Source organism: Salmo salar, chromosome 15 (assembly GCF_965601325.2).
Source record: "Salmo salar chromosome 15, fSalSal1, whole genome shotgun sequence".
Classification (NCBI taxonomy): domain Eukaryota; kingdom Metazoa; phylum Chordata; class Actinopteri; order Salmoniformes; family Salmonidae; genus Salmo; species Salmo salar.
This window is the reverse complement of record NC_138305.1, coordinates 78,199,948-78,218,075: the sequence shown is the minus strand read 5'-3', so window position 1 is coordinate 78,218,075 and position 18,128 is coordinate 78,199,948. Positions and strand designations below refer to the sequence as shown.

The following is an 18,128-nucleotide window of genomic DNA, read 5'->3' as shown; positions in this document are numbered from 1 at the left end:
CAATTTGAGTATCATGTAGTAGCCTAAACCTATCGATGTTACATTGAGCTGGGGAAATGGAATATGAATGACAATCATCCAATATTCTGTAACAGAAATAAGGCCATACTCATAAAACAAATAATTGTTCTCCCTCATCCGACCGCCACTGCACCACACCCACCACTAGAGAGTCGGGCACATCAATATACGTTTGGTTTCAACATTAGAATGTAACCATTGAGCAGGTTCGAGTTTCTCAAGTCCAGTTAGACTGATGACCTGATGGCTCAGGTGATCCAGCAATGAAACTGAGATACATTACAAATTGAACACACAAGCATTATTATTATGAACATCAGTTATGTATCTCTCTGAACAGATCAATGAAAACCTTAGCATTATCATATTCTTGGGTGATATATAAAGTCTATACATTCACTTGATATGAAAGTGACTATTCTCAACTGAGACCCGACTGGGACAGCAGTTATATCTTGACCCTGACTTATTAAACCCTTTTGAGCTGAATTATTAGCTATGTGTAATGGCAAATGGTGTACTGTAGCCAAATGGTGTACTGTAGCCAAATGGTGGACTGTAGCCAAATGGTGTACTGTAGCCAAATGGTGTACTGTAGCCAAATGGTGAACTGTAGCCAAATGGTGTACTGTAGCCAAATGGTGTACTGTAGCCAAATGGTGAACTGTAGCCAAATGGTGTACTGTAGCCACACACACAGTTTGTAGGCAAGTACAGATGTTCAAATCAAATGTTATTTGTCACATGCGCCGAATAAATCAGGATTAGACTTTAACGTGAAATGCTTGCTTACGATCCCTTCCCAATGACGCAGAGTTAAAAAAGAATAATACAAATCAAAATAGTAACACAAGCGGAGTAAAATACACAAGAAAAAAGATATACAGTTGAAGTTGGAAGTTTACATACACTTAGGTTGGAGTCATTAAAACTCGTTTTTCAACCACTCCACATATTTCTTGTTAACAAACTATAGTTTTGGCAAGTCGGTTAGGACATCTACTTTGTGCATGACACAAGTCATTTTTCCAACAATTGTTTACAGACAGATTATTTCACTTATAACTCACTGTATCACAATTCAAGTGGGTCAGAAGTTTATGTACACTAAGTTGACTGTGCCTTCAAACAGTTTGGAAAATTCCAGAAAATTATGTCATGGCTTTAGAAGCTTCTGATAGGCTAATTGACATCATTTGAGTCAATTGGAGGTATACCTGTGGATGTATTCCAAGGCCTACCTTCAAACTCAGTGCCTCTTTGCTTGACATCATGGGGAAATCAAAAGAAATCAGCCAAGACCTCAGCAAAAAAAGTGTAGACCTCCACAAGTCTGGTTCATCCTTGGGAGCAATTTCCAACGCCTGAAGGTACCACATTCATCTGTACAAACAATAGTACGCAAATATAAACACCATGGGACCACGCAGCCGTCATACTGCTCAGGAAGGAAACACAATCTGTCTCCAAGAGATGAACGTACTTTGGTGCGAAAAGTGCAAATCAATCCCAGAACAACAGCAAAGGACATTGTGAAGTTGCTGGAGGAAACAAGTACAAAGGTATCTATATCCACAGTAAAACAAGTTCAATATCAACATGACCTGAAAGGCTGCTCAGCAATGAAGAAGCCACTGCTCCAAAACCGCCATAAAAAAGTCAGACTACGGTTTGCAACTGCACATGGGGACAAAGATTGTACTTTTTGGAGAAATGTCCTCTGGTCTGATGAAACAAAAATAGAACTGTTTGGCCCCTTCACAAAATAGATGGCATCATGAGGCTTGGAAAATGATGTGGATATATTGAAGCAACATCTCAAGACATCAGTCAGGAAGTTCAAGCTTGGTCGCAAATGGGTCTTCTAAATGGACATTGACCCCAAGCATACTTCCAAAGTTGTGGCAAAATGGCTTAAGGACAACAAAGTCAAGGTATTGGAGTGGCCATCACAAAGCCCTGACCTCAATCCCATAGAAAATGTGTGGGCAGAACTGAAAAAGCGTGTGCGAGCAAGGAGGCCTACAAACCTGACTCGGTTACACCAGGTCTGTCAGGATAAATGGGCCAAAATTCACCCAACTTATTGTGGGAAGCTTGTGGAAGGCTACCCAAAACGTTTGACCCAAGTTAAACAATTCAAAGGCAATGCTACCAAATACTAATTGAGTGTATGTAAACTAATGACCCACTGGGGATGTGATGAAAGAAATAAAAGGTGAAATAAATATTTCTCTCTACTATTATTCTGACAATTCACATTCTTAAAATAAAGTGGTGATCCTAACTGACCTAAGACAGGGAATTTTTACTAGGATTAAATGTCAGGAATTGTGAAAAACTGAGTTGAAATGTATTTGGCTGAGGTGTATGTAAACTTCTGACTTCAACTGTATATAAGGAGTACCAGGACCAGATCAATGTACAGGGGTACAAGGTAGATATATACATGGAGGCAGGGTGAATTGACTATGCAACAGGATAGATAATAATATGAATAATAAAATACAGAACAGAATCACAGCAGCATATGAGTGTAAAAGTGTGTGTGTATGGTGTATGTGTGTGTGTGTATGAGTGTGTGTGTGTGTTTAATCTGTCAGTTTAAGCTAGCAATAGTGTTTTTTTCATTGGATGCGTCTCAATCCACCGCATCTGCCTATGTAACACTTCCTCATCTGCGGTTAAAAGTTGACAGATTATGAAATATTATGACCCCTCTATGGAAAGATGAGACTCTCACGAACATGATGGTGTTCTCTGTTTTCTCTACGACCCCCACAAGCGTTTTTGGACTGGTGAGGTGAGACTCATGAACACATACATGTCAGTTGTTTTGCTCTAGGACGCCCACAGGCCTCACAAGACTTTTCTGAAGGTCCCCCAGTACAGGTCTAAGAAATGCATGGAAGTACAGTACAGTATATATGGAGACTGTTTAGTGAAATAAAATAAGGGGTTAAATACATGTAGAAAAAAATAACAAATGTCTCCAGATCTATTTTATATCTATCAGAATTTTGGGGGGGGCTAACTGTTGTTCCATGTAGTGAATCTGTTATTCAATACGTTTGTAAGGGCTAATAGCAGTAAGGCCAAATTTTTCATCAAATTATTATTATTATTATTTTAAATTATAGTTCAACGGGTCTTAAATATTTGCCCCTTTTTTTCAATTTTCCCCTAAAATGACATACCCAAATCTAAAATTCAAAATCAAATGGCAAATTCTCCTTGGTATGACCTCCAAATAAGGGGTTAAGTACTTTCCTTGACAAATCCTTCCATCGTTGTTTTCCAGATTTCAGCTGTTTCGTGGCTCATCCAGTAGGAAACCAGGAGGATTGTTCCCCCCTCTGGTTATGTTGATGCATCTCATCTTCCCAGATCTCTCTCTCTCTCTCTCTTCCTCCCCCTCTCCCTCACATACGCAATAATCACCTTATTATAGTTATGGGCATACTGTGAACAGCCTATGAAGCTAGCAGTTTGTGTGTTCCTTACATTGGCTGATATAGAAAACTTGTCAGATAAGATAGTAGAGGGATGGGATTAGGGACAGAGGAAGGATTTACTGTATCTCAGTGGACGACTGCTGCTGCTGCTGTATCAGACTGTTGTTCTGCCTCTGCCCGCCTCTGCTATCTTAAATTTCCACTGGTTCTGTCATAGTGGAATGATTCATTTTATCTTTGATACGAAGCATAAGAGAACCCATCAACCCTACAAGTATTGGATAACTTGAGTCTTTTCTAATGCTTTGGACAAACAGATAAACATATTGTAAATGATAATTGTCTGTGGTGGCAAAATTGCTGTTATATTGTTTATCCAGTGTATCTAGCCATTTTTCTGAAGTCATATAATGTACGAATGAGACTTTCTCCCTCTGCCAGAAAACTTCCCCTTTGTCTACGTGACTGACTCATGGTTCTGGACTTACAGCCAAATGCTGAACTAAGATGTGAGAGACGAGTAAGACAAATGGTTTCATTTGTCACTAACTGGTCTTTTGACCAATCAGATCTGATCTTTTGCCAATAATTGGTCAAAATATCAGAATTGGGCTCCCTAACAGGCTTAAACATTAGTAGAAATCCGGAAGCATGAAACCAAGTCCACTAACTGCTCCATATTCAACTCAGAGCTCTTAAAATCAAAGTCTGCAGCTGCTTATACTATAAATCTATTATTAGGTTTATAGTATATCAAATTTTATTTTTTATTTTCAAAAACCTATTCTAAATAGGATTCTGAGACAGCTGGAAATAAAGCACCATTTTTGAAACCTCTCCGATTAGTTACTGAGGAATTGATCTGTTGTTGTGGAATAATGGTATGTACAGGGTTTAATGCATCTCTTGTTGACATACTTCAGTCCTCCAGACAGGGATACAGGGCTCAATTCAATCAGTATTGCGGAAGCTCAGTGTTATAGCGCAATTTAAATGTAAAGATAATTTTGAATTGAGCATTCATGCTGCATATGAATGCATCTCCGCGAACACAGGAGCATTACCTTTAAATTTCAATCACACTATAGCACTAAACATCCACAATATGGATTGAATCGAGCCCATAATGTAAACCATCACTATATGCTAAACAACTCAATGAGGTCAAATACTGTTTTTCACCTCATGACATATTTGATATCATGTCATAATACGACACATTATTATAAATTCTAGTTAGAGTTGTCTGTGAATTGCACCGTATACCTATAGCACTGTACATACACTTTGCTGTATTAGTGTGAATCAATAATGATGTGAAATGATCAAGTCATTAGCTTTAATTCATGCCAACAAAAAAAACATAGCATCCACATAATTATTTTAACATTGATTTCAAATGTTGGATGACTGAAGAACAACTACAGTACAGAAGAGCTAGGACATATTCATTCATCCTCAATTGGACATGACTATTTCATCCCCATTTGACATGATCAACACTCAAATCACAAAATATCTACTAATAATCTTTAACAATATGTGAATTACCTTCAGTTTCATTAAGATTCTCAGACTTGTATTCTATCCATAAGTGATTACTCTCATACTAACAGGGATAAACTATTCAAAAAATACAATGTGGGTTTGTTTGTTCTGCACACATAATGTTGGTTGCATCTTTTTTTTTCAACACAGAAAACAAATACTCCCATAAACAAATACTCCCATAAATAAATACTCCCATAAATAATGCTGGATAATAATGTTGACGGCATTCATTTGTTTAAGCTGAGGGATAGCAGTGCAGGTTCAGCCCTTTGAATTGATATTTCAATAATATTAAATATTTAATATAGCATATTAAAGATCCACTCCAAACGTTTTAACATTTCCTGTTGAAAAACAATCTCCCACATATGAACACAGTAATGTAGAAACACGTAAGGGTCGAAAAATATGTTTTGAGCAAAATTGTGTTTTTCAGATACATGTGCAAACTTCATTAAGTAGGCCATTCAAGGAGTTGGTCTTATGGAGCCTTCTGATGTCATCGGCCTCCCCCTTGCTTACGGGAACAATAGAGGAGCAATAGAGAACAAAAGAAGAAAGGCCCACCCCCCCCCACTTGTACCATGTAATGAGGATATCTGGACCACCTATTGAGATGTGCCTTTGTTAAGTAAATCAGGTGATAAACGAGATGAATCGGAGACTGGAGTGCGACATTAAATATTATTACATTATTAATATTACAAATTTGGTAAAGTGACTGAAAACCTACCATGTTATCCGTCCATATACTTATCCATTCACATCCATAGCATCGGAAAAATATAGCTCCATTCACAACTAAAGTGCATGAGTGACATACACTAAGTATAAATACGATATGGTTTATCCAATTCAGGGTTGGGTGTGAACCAACCGATCTGTGACAACATTATATCTAAGAAGCACATTGGAAATCACTGTAGTGGTACTTTGTTATTTTACTCTTTTTTTATGAGCTAGGGTTCAACATTGCACAATACAACAGGTAGAACAATTGGACACTGGTAAACTCTACCTCTGTAGTTAGTAACCTGCTGTTATTTTAGTTGGAATGTGAGTACTGAATGACCATAGACCTTGATCAATATGTATACGCATTTGAGGTAACTAAAAAAGTACATCATGGAATGTTAAAGCAATGTGCTATCAATTAGCTTACTAGTAAGCAATGTCTATTTCGAAGCTAGTAACAAAGTAGCATTGGGAAATCATTCAAATTCATGCAAATATTTTTGTTCTTGTACATCTATTTGTACATCTAAACTCATACAAGACATGTCAATGTATTGAAAGATGCACAGCAAAAAATACTTATTATAATGATATGGATTTCAATAACACAATAGTTATTGCAATATTTCAAAACGCTTTCTCTCTCTAATGCATTATGTTTTTGGACTGATTTAACTAAACAGGCATAGTTAAGTCATGCATAAATTCATCTCAAATTATGACAGTACAGCAAACACACAGCATATTGTCTAGGAAATAGTCATTAGTATGCTGGGGTAAACAAAGGAAGCAAAGCATATCAGTAGAAACAGTCAAATTTAAGAATAAAACACTCTCTTCTTATTGTTTTGAATATCATGGTTTCAATGGGAACTTTACTTCTGTCAGTTGTTATTCATAATCCACCAAGATGCTGAAAAAACAAATGAACAAAATAAATAGACTGATCATTTACATATGAGCATCACATTTATAATCTATTGACAATAATATACTGTATGAACATCAAAAACGGCATTCATTACCACATCCTCTCCATTGGGTTTGAGTCTTTGTCCCTCTGAGGTCCCAGAGCCATTCCTTATCTCTTCTTTCACCCATCCCTACCTCATCCACTCCCAAAAATCCATCCCCCATATGACACTAACCTGGGAGGAGCATGGTGGCAACCATTTCAGGGTCCTCCAGTACGTCAATGATGCAGCGCTGGAATGTCTTGCTGATGGGGGACTGCAGGTAACTGTAGGAGGAAGGGATGGAGAGAGGGGACAGAGGAGGCAATGGGTGGCCCTGGACTGTCAGTGCTTTGTCATACCGTCAATAAGGCTTTGTAGAAGGTCTTTAAGTCCAACAGCATTGCAACATCCCATCTTAATCAAGGCATTTTGTAGGAAAACTGAATTTGGAAGAATTCCGAATGGCTATATTTGGGTGCAAATCCATTTTCATTCAGTCAATTAATTTGAAACTCTGTTGGGACTACACTCTTAGAAAAAAATAGTTTCTTCGGCTGTCCCCATAGGAGAACCCTTTTTGTTTCCAGGTAGATCCCATTTGGGTTCATGTAGAACCTTTTGTGGAAAGGGTTCTACATTGAACCCAGAACCAAAATGGTTCTTCCTGGAACCAAAAAGGGTTCTTCAAAGGCTTCTTCTATGGGGACAGCCAAAATAACTCTTTTAGGTTCTAGATAGCACCTTTTTTCTATGAGTGTACAGAATACTTGATGTACCTCATCCAGGAGAGACGGTCTTGCCAGAACTCGTACATGATGAAGCAGGATCTCTCTGGAAGAGTCTGGACAGACACACTGTGGGATAAGGAAGTCACAAGTATATTGCTAATGAAATTGGCATTTTGATGACAAACATTTGTAGTTCCCTGTAGTAGTGCCATAGTTCCTTGTAGTAGGGTCTGTACTCTTTATCGCAAAAGTCTGAACTATTGTCACCCATTTGACAGTATTCCAAAACAATAGTTATGAAGGTCCCTTTTTAGTATTGAAATACAGCCAAATTGTGTTCACAAAATCCAGAGTAGCTACTGTATATACAGGATTAAGGTGATTAGCCAGGAAAAGCGGCTACATTCACAATAGGTAAAATCCTAATTGAAAACAATGGGCAATGTATTCAATGTAGAAGAGAGACCTACTGCAGATTGCTAGTCTGGCAGGCTGTGGCATCTGTGTAGATCTTCAGAGCCTGCTGGAACTCCTCTGCGTCTTTGTCCTTCACAGACATCTGTCTCTGCACCAGCAGGATGTTCTGTTGAGAAGGAAAGAGGGGAAAATGGTTCAGGCCAGTGGCATCTGGGTTATGTTCATTGGGCACCAGACAGAAGATGATCTGGTCCAATAAGATACCCGTTCTCTGTTGCATGCTTTAATAAAAACGACCCTCTACTACTGTAAGTATTAGATGGACATGGATAAGGGAAAAGCAGCCAACACTGCGGATCTGGAGGATCACAGTAGTGCATTGGTTTTGTCATTCTAGTATTTTTTAAGACAAATTAACAATGCTGTAGCAGAGAATTATACATTTTAGTCATTTAGCAGATGCTCTTATCCAGAGCGACTTACAGTAGTGAATGCATACATTTCATCCATTTTTTTTTTTTTTACATTCATAATTATTATTATTTTTATTTTTTATTTTTTTTGTACTGGCCCCCGTGGGAATCAAACCCACAACCCTGGCGTTGCACACACCATGCTCTACCAACTGAGCCACAGGGAACCCCATTAGAGTTTGACAGATACAGTACATGTATCACACTATGTTAAGTCATTGAAATCTAGGGTACACCGTTTGATAGACATTGAAACCTTACTTTTCCAAATCTAAAAGAAATTAGCCATAGTGGCCATCCGAGTTGGACTCACCGAGTTATACGTTCCGGCTAAAGTGTCCTCTTTGAGTGGTTCCAGATGTGGACTCTGCAAATGGAGGCATAAATATTTCAGTCAGTCATGAAAAGAAATGCTGCAACAACAGAACGAGCCTGACCAAATCTAGCTTAAATATGAACTTCTAGTAACAGTACGTCACAGAGCATTGCCTTTGATATGAAATGGATTGATATATGTATATTATATTTCCCTAAAGCGACAAACAGACCCTAAGCAAACTGACAATTTGGAGCATAGCCCAGTGTTGCAATGTCGTTTTTCGTCACAAAATAGGCGGCTCCTTTTAGTACAATGGGCGGCTCCATGTAGTACACAGGGCCTGCCTACGGCGCTTGCTACGCAGATTTTCTCTGTTCAAATATTGAAACGTAACATATCATTCCTTACGCTACCGTGGGTGCAGTGTTGTGTAGGCAATGAAGCTGAGCCAAACCTGCCTGGTTGCTTGATCTGATCTATAGGCTATGCGTCAAATAGCAGTCTCTTTTGTCTTGATAACCAAATATAATCTCAGACTGTTTAAACAATAAACATTGTAGCCTTATTATAATCATCCCAAAATGTATTTTGTTTCGAAGTAATAACTATGTGATTCGAGGCTATTTTGAAACGGTAAAAACAGCTGCTAGCCATGAGCAAAAAGTATGACATTCTATTTTTAACTGATATGGAAGCGAATACATTGAAGCAGCATGTCAAACTGGGATAATTATAGTATGTTACACCGGTAAGTATAAGAATATTTGCCAGGGCATATTCTTTAATTATAAATCTGATTATTTCACATGGAGAAGATGTGGGAAGCTAAAAGGCTAGCTTGCTTGATGTTTTTAGCCAGCTAGCTAGCAAGCTGCTAGTCGAGTAGCCTACAGCCAACTGGCAGGCATAAAACAAGGTAATGTCAAACAAACCTAAAATGTCATACATGTAGCATTTACTCAAATATGCAATTGGTTATTTGAAATTAGGTAATAGTGGTGATGATGTTTTCAACATGATTCTTCGCTTTTACCACAAATGGGAAGACAACAAGAAAATCGCTGCTATATAGCCTTGTGATTGTTGCTATTCGGGGGTCTAGAAATGCATGGACCGCCCAAGCGCATAGGCGCTTACTTGTACGGAGTGACGCTTGTATCGGCATTTAACAGGTTGAATTGAGCTTTGAGAGCTGGGGTAATAAGATGAGAATTTGGCAGTTAGCACTTTAGCTGGTTGTCATTGTCTATCAAGTATTAGTACTTCCATGCAGGAGGGGCAATGTTGTGACTTAAGCTAATTGTCGACTAAGCATAAATGAGTCAGTGGGCACTGATCAGAGACAGTAGTGTTTGAATAGAGACTCACAACACATCATTAAGACCAAATGGAATGATCTATGTTTAATAACTTAACCTCCTACTCATACTCCAGCTAACGACCACTGAACCTTGCTAAAAATGTTTTCAGAATACTCAGAAATCTCAGGATATACAATTAACGTACAATAATGCCAAGAGGAAAAATTAAAATAATAACTCATGATCTTCAGCGATCCTTTAAGTGGACCACAAAAATATAAAATATTTAAGATAGTTAATAAGTTACAAACATAAAGATAACTTTATCCCATTACTGAACAATATGAAGATCTAATTAAATGGAACAATCTGCCCATAAATCTTACAGGTAGAATAAACCTCTTCAGAATGGCATGGCTTTCAAAGTTGTTATATTTATTCTCGATATTACCAACTACCTCACCGAAGACATTCTTTAAAAAAGTATACTCGGTCATAACAGACTTTATACGGGCAAATAAAAGTCATAGAATAAAAAGGACGGTTTTACAGGGTGGTTTTGAGGGTGGTTTAACCTTCCAGACATGGAATTGTAATAAAAAAAATTGTAATAAAAAAATCCCCATCAAAATCAATCAGTTTAAGCTAGAGATATATTTTTTGCATGGGCTGCATCTCAATCCACCCCTCCGCCTATGTCGGCCTTCCGCATCTACGGTGGAAGGTGGCCGAGCTACAGTGGTGTTTGTCAGACCATGACAAAAAATTATGACCACTCTATGGAAACATGTATTTTAAATTTGTTTACTTAACTAGGCAAGTCAGTTAAGCACAAATTCTTATTTACAATGATGGCCTATCCCAGCCAAACCCTCCCCTAACCCGGATGACGCTGGGTCAATTGTGCACCGTCCTATGGGACTCCCGATCACGTCCGGTTGTGATACAGCCATGGATCAAACCCGTGTCTGTACTGATGCAGTGAGACTCACACGAACAAGAAGGTGTTCTCCTTTTTGTACAAGTGTCACTGGACTCATCTGAAGGTAACCCATATAAATGAATGGAAGAATGAAGGTAGTTTTGTGCCATCAAATATAAGGGGTTAAATGTGTCCAAAAACAAAAATATTACATGAGCTATATCTTAGACATAACAGACACATCAAAACCTTATTCCTTGTGGTTTATTTTTTTGTCTTTTTTTCCATTTATGAATGAATGTGTTATTCAGTGCGTTTCTATTTCGCTATATTAGTAAAGGCCAAATTCAATATTTAATCAAATAATTGTAAAATATATATATAAATATATACAGCACCAGTCAAAAGTTTTGACACACCTACTCATTCAAGGGTTTTTCTTTAATTTAACTATTTTCTACATTGTAGAATAATAGTGAAGACATCAAAACTGAAATAACACATATGGAATCATGTAGTAACCAAAAAGTGTTAAATATATTTTATATTTAAGATTCTTCAAAGTAGCCACCCTTTGCCTTGATGACAGCTTGGCACACTCTTGGCATTCTCTCAACCAGTTTGAGGTACTGTAGTCACCTGGAATGCATTTCAATTAACAGGTGTGCCTTGTTAAAATTTAATTTGTCACTCACACCCTGGATTCGGTCTTATGTAGCGAAATTAGAATTTCTGTTTTTTACATTGGATAAAAGTAAAGACTCAGAGCTACAAAATGATATGTTATACACTGCATTTTAGGAACAATGGGAAAGTAATTCTGCTTTGAAACTTGTAAACTCACTTTTGAGAACATGTCATTTTAGTGTTTCGGTGAGAGAGCTCTTCTTTGTCAACACCCATTCAGCATCGTTCACACCCTCTTAAGCTTTAGCCCCACCCATCTCCTTGCGTTCAGAGCGCACACTTGACGCTCTGGCCGATGATTTGTTTACCTCTGGGTAACATGAAAACAGCCTTATTCTACAATAGAGAAAATAGTAAAAATAAAGAAAAACCCTTGAATGATTCAAGGGTTTTTCTTTCTTTTTTACTATTTTCTACATTCTACAGTCTTGGAGTTCCCATATATGCTGAGCACTTGTTGGCTGCTTTTCCTTCACTCTGCGGTCCAACTCATCCCAAACCATCTCAATTGGGTTGAGGTCGGGTGATTGTGGAGGCCAGGTCAACTGATGCAGCACTCCATCACTCTCCTTCTATGTCAAATAGCCCTTACACGGCCTCCTGAATATTGTTCCTCATACTCCAGCTAACAAATAGTGAACTTCGTTTCCCATATTCCAGCTAACAAATAGTGAACTTTGTATCACATATTCCAGCTAACCACTGAACCTCATACCTCATACTCCAGCTTGTCTATAAGCTGCTGCAGGCGGTTGACCTGGGAGCTCCAGTGGTGGTTGTCTGGCTCCACACTGACACCTGAACCAAGGAAACAGAATGTCAGATCACCACTACACATATGGCTTGTGCCATGAAGTGAAAAATAACAGATCCGGGGTGAATCTCCCTCAAAAATGAAGATAATCTTAACCAATAAGATCATTGTTTGTCCATTGCCTACCAATGCACTTAAGAGGATCTAAGTGCTGAAGGTGATATTTATGTTTTCGGGGAACTCACCTCTGGTCAATGTGGCAAACAATTCAATCGTACAATTTCATATTTCAAAACCGCACTAAATATATTTTCCTAAATTGCCATATGCGTAAAGACATGTTGCTACCTTTAAATTGAAACAGACCCTTAGAATGAGGCAAAACACAGGTGTCAATGTGTACCTGTAGTGAGCATGCCAGAGTAAGGGTCTGTGGGGGAGAGACACAGGTTCTTTTGGATGCGACGGCCTGGGCGTTTGGCGATTTTCTGGAGGGAAAGATCCTCTGGCTTCTTTATCATCTTCCTGCAGTGGACACAATCATCAATAGAACGTCATCCTAAACAACAACAACATTGTTATCCTCATCAACAGCAGTATCATCCTTATCATTGTTACTAGCTAGGTTACTCTCCAATAGGCGACAGATTTTTATGAGAATATTAACAAATCTGCATAAAAACAATATGCACATTTCCCCACCAGATATGTATTTCCATCAAATTGACTTGGGTCGGATAAAAGGCTGTGTGTGATGACGCAGTCAGGGGCGGAAATCCAAGGGGGGACGGGGGGGACACGACCCCCCATCCTGGGAAAAATATGATTTGTCCCCCCCAATATATCACTGAAACATAACTATGTAATTTAAATAATATTAATAATACGCAATGAAAGCAATTGTGCTGATTATAGACACTTAATAGCGCGTTCTTAAGTTTCAAAAGATTGCGACCCCCCCACCCTTTGCCTCACAATGGTTTGATCCACTGCCAGTTCCTTAGTTGGCAAGATAACAGAGGGGTCATATCCACTGTCTGAAAGGCACTCAATGAACGTAACTGACGTGAGGTTAATCCAGTCAATCGCGCACACACACTAGCTGAATATGCAGAGCTAGCGCGCAAATATTAACTATTAAGCTAGCTAGTACCTATTCCATTTATGTGGCCTCGTCAAAGATGGAATCTTTGCTATCGTCAATTTATTCCAAGATTAGCATGCAGATGATGTAAGTTAGTGCTTCAAAGTCCCTGTGATAAGGTTAGCGATAAACTGGAGTCCAAACTGAACAGAACTACACTCTCTTCTAACATTGTCTTAAATATATTTAATGGTCTCGTTGCAAAAGCTAAATTGTCGCGAGGGAACTTTTATTTCTTTATTTTATTTCACCTTTATTTAACCCGGGTAGCAAAGATTATAGCAAACACCACTCGCTAGCTTTGCAAATTGAGCTATTGTTGGAAGCCAGCCAATATGAAACAAACTATTAAAATTACAAAAGGTTGCAGCATATGTTGTGTAAATGGTGAACTCATACAGCTGTCAACTCTTGTCATTTTAATCCGTTTCACATTTGCTAGCTACCTTTTAGATTGAAGCCCAAATAGAATGATAAAAGATAAGATGATAGAAGCCCATCTCCTACTGTAAATAACCTACACACTGTGTGTGTGTGTGTGTGTGTGTAGCCAGCCAGCCAGGTAGAAAAATGGCAGAAAAATAAAAGACGGACATCAGAGTATTTTTCAGTACACCAAAATGCAAAGTAAGAACCCTAGTAGCCTAATATCTCAAAGACTAGTTGATAAAATATTCATAAGAAAGAAATGAAATTCTAATGGAAATGTTTCACAATGATGTCATTAGGCAGAGCAGGCAACAGATGGCACACAGACAGCAGAGTTGGGGACAGATATGCAGGGACAGACTGGCAGAGACAGGGAGTCTCAGGTAAGTTTGTTGAGTCTTTGTTTGGCAACATTATGAAAGGTTCTCAATTTTTTTGACTTGTAAAATAGGAACATAATTGGAAAATGCCATGGATACCCCCACTCTGAACTTAAACTGGTGACTGAACTAAGATTTGTTAAAGGCAATGGTATTGCTGTTGTGATTAGTTGTGTAGTTTTGGGTACCGGTAGTTAGGAGTACGCAAACACCTTATTTCTTTGGTTCCTCAATATACATTTACCATATTACAATGTAGGCTATGTGTTACAGCACTACTTTTGGTGTCCCCCTCAGGAATTGCTCTTGAGAAAATTTCATGTAATTGTCCCCTCCAAAGTTGATATCAGATTTTCGCCCCTGGACGCAGTGCACATAATAACTTTTGCGGTTAAATTCCCATGTACCAAATAAAAAATACAAGTTAAATGGGTTTCCAATGCATTTTCAACTCTAATGATGGTTTTGTCACAACAAAAGTTGCGAATATAGCAAATGTGCCCACTCTGGTTTTGGCATGTGCCAACAGCTCACTGATACAGTGGGGGTATAGCCTCCATGATGAGAATATTATGGACAAAAGAGCAAGATTATTTTTATTTATCAAACGGCAGCCAAATAAGACCCTCAATATCTTATTGGAAAGGAGCATCAAGCTCATCACTGCAGTTTCAGCACCCTTTGAAGTTCATAACTGATTTAATCTGTAGCCTAAACTGCGTGCTTTGTGTGGGAGGACCACATATCAAGTTTACTTTGAAATGATGGTTATTATATCAATATTTGCACATAAAAGCGTTTCTATTTCTCGCATAATTATCTTTACAGACCAAAAAATCCAAAGCTTGCGCTATGCTTTATCAACTGAAATACAGTAGCAGTGCACAGTGAGAGAGTGATTAAGGGAGAACGCCCAGTATCATAGATAGTCATTGCGGTGCTACTCTACCTGCCAGTGCAGCTCTGCTCATCCACAGCCTCCATAGCGCAGTCTAATGACGACTGCAGGGACTGCAGCTGGGTGTTGGTCTCTCGCAGAAGGAAGCGTGTCACAAACTGTCCCAACACCGACGAGCCCTGGTACTCCTGTACAGGGAGGGGGTGACGGGTGGAGGTAGAGTAGGAAGAAAGCTTCAATGAAACAAATCCTATTCAATGGTAATTTCAATTATTATTAATAATAATAATAATAAATATATACACATTCTTCCTTGCAGATTTTCTCAAGCTCTGTTGGATGGGTAGCGTCACTGCACAGCTTTTTTCAGGTCTCTCAAGAAATGTTAGCTTGGGTTCAAGTCCGGGCTCTGGCTGGACCACTCAAGGACATTCAGAGACTTGTCCCGAAGCCACTTCTGCATTGCTTAGGGTCGTTGTCCTGTTGGAAGGTGAACCTTCGCCCCAGTCTTAGGTCCTGAGTGCTCTGGAGCAGGTTCTCTTCCAGTCCCTGCCACTGAAAAACATCCCCACAGAATGATGCTGCCACCACCATGCTTCACCTTAGGGATGGTGCCAAGTTTCCTCCAGACGTGACGCTTGCCATTCAGGCCAGAGTTCAATCTTGGTTTCATCAAACCAGAGAATCTTGTTTCTCATGGTCTGAGAGCCGTTTAGGTGGCTTTTGGCAAACTCCAAGTGGGTTGTCATGTGCCTTTTACTGAGGAGTGGCTTCCGTCTGGCCACTACCATAAAGGCCTGATCGGTGCTGCAGATATGGGTGTCCTTCTGGAAGGTTCTCCCATCAGTACAGAGGAACTCTGGAGGTCTTTCAGAGTGACCATCGGTTCTTGGTCACCTCCCTGACGAAGGCCCTTCTCCCCCGATTGCTCAGTTTGGCCGGGCGGCCAGCTCTAGGAAGATCTTGGTGGTTCCAAACTTCTTCCATTTAAGAATAATGGAAGCCACTGTGTTCTTGGGGACCTTCAATGCTGCAGAAATTTGTTGCAACCCTTCCCCAAATCTGTGCATCAAAACAATCCTGTCTCGGACCTCTACGGACATTCCATCGAATTCATGGCTTGGTTTTTGCTTTGACATGCACTGTCAACTGTGGGACCTTATATAGACAGGTGTGTGCCTTTTCCAAAACATGTACAATCAATTGATTTTACCACAAGTGGACTCCAATCAAGTTGTAGAAACATCTCAAGGATGATCAATGGAAATAGGATGCGCCTGAGCTCAATTCCGAGTCGCATAGCAAAGGGTCTCAATACTTATGTAAATACCTTTTTTTTTAATACATTTCTAAAAACCTGTTTTTGCTTTGTCCTTATGGGGTATTGTGTATAGATTCATGAGGAAAATAATGTATTTAATACATTTTAGAATAAGGTTGTAATGTAACAAAATGTGGAAAAATTGAAGGGATCTGAATACTTTCCAAATGCACTGTATGTAAGGTCCCACAGTTGACAGTGCACGTCAGAGCAGAAACTATACCATGAAGTCCAAGGAAATGTCTGTAGATCTCCGAGATAGAATTGTGATGAGGTATATAAAACAATTTCTACTGTGCTGAATGTTTCCAAAAGCACAGTGGTCTCCACCACTGGGAAATTGAAAAAATATGGAACTACCCAGACTCTGACCTCTCTGAAAGTTGTTTGGCTAAGATTGGAGAACCTGCCAGGAGGACAACAGTCTCTGCAGCACTTGACAGCACTTGACCAATCTGGGCTTCATGGGAGAGTGGCCAGACAGAAGCCACTCCTGAGAAAAAGGCACATGATAGCACGCCTGGACTGAGCATAAGGCAAAAGATTATGTGGTAAAATGTAACTGTTTGGCCTGAATGCCTGAGAAAGGCCTGAGAAAACCAGGCACAGCTCAACACCCGTCTAACACCATCCCTACCGTGAAGAAGGGTGGTGGCAGCTTCATGCTATGAGGATGCTTTTCAGCGGCAGGGACTGGGAGATTGGTAAGGATAGAGGGAACAATGAATGGAGCCAAATACAGGCAAATCCTTAATGGGAACCTGCTTCAGAGTGCAAATGACCTCAGACTGGGGTGAAGATTTACATTCAAACAGGACAATAACCTCAAGCATACAGCCAAAGCAACGCTGAAATGGCTTCAGAACAAGATTGTGAAAGTCCTTGATTGGCCCAGTCAATGCCCAGAATTGAATCCCATTGAAAATCTGTGGAAAGATTTAAAGATTGCTGTTCACCGCCAATCCCCATCTAACTTAACAGAGCTTGAAAAAATCTGCAGGGAAGAATGGGAGAAAATCCCCAAATCCAGATGTGCAAAGCTGATACAGACATACCGAAGACAACTCAAAGATGTAATCGCAGCCAAAGGTGCTTCTACAAAGTATTGACTCAGGGGTGTGTTTACTTATGTAAATTAGACATTTCTGTATTTCATTTTCTATACATTTGCAAACATTTCTAAAAATATGTTTTCACTTTGTCATTATGAAGTATTGTGTGTAGATGGGTGAGGGAATTTTGAATTCAGGCTGTAACACAACAAAATGTGGAAAAAGTCAAGGCAGGTATTCCCAAACTGGGGTACACGCAATGCCGTCGGGGGTAAGCGCAAAGAAATCTATATTTATATTTTCATTTATATTTTCCAATGGGGCTATACATTTGGGTGATATGCGTCAGCGGGCCTGGCACAACTCCTGGTATACGTACAGTTGAAGTCGGAAGTTTACATACACTTAGTTTGGAGTCATTAAAACTCATTCTTCAACCACTCCACAAATGTCTTGTTAACAAACTATAGTTTGGGCAAGTCGGTTAGGACATCTACTTTGTACAATGACACAAGTAATTTTTCCAATAATTGTTTACAGACAGATTATTTCACTTATAATTCACTGTATCACAATTCCAGTGGG

General features: G+C 39.2%; 1 protein-coding gene across 1 annotated transcript in view; it reads right to left on the bottom strand.

The window, feature by feature from the left end:
* Nucleotides 1-4,801: 4,801 nt before the first annotated feature.
* The window catches only part of LOC106572152 (N-terminal EF-hand calcium-binding protein 1), a 46,924-nt gene continuing 33,597 nt past the window's right edge, over nt 4,802-18,128 (bottom strand). The window contains exons 6-13 of the mRNA XM_014146046.3: nt 15,222-15,358; nt 12,723-12,844; nt 12,281-12,363; nt 8,650-8,703; nt 7,917-8,029; nt 7,495-7,572; nt 6,911-7,002; nt 4,802-6,675 (exon numbers count right to left, since the gene is read on the bottom strand). Of these exons, the coding sequence (XP_014001521.1) occupies nt 6,647-6,675; nt 6,911-7,002; nt 7,495-7,572; nt 7,917-8,029; nt 8,650-8,703; nt 12,281-12,363; nt 12,723-12,844; nt 15,222-15,358 (708 nt within the window). The 3' untranslated portion in view covers nt 4,802-6,646. The remainder of the gene's footprint in view (nt 6,676-6,910; nt 7,003-7,494; nt 7,573-7,916; nt 8,030-8,649; nt 8,704-12,280; nt 12,364-12,722; nt 12,845-15,221; nt 15,359-18,128) is intronic.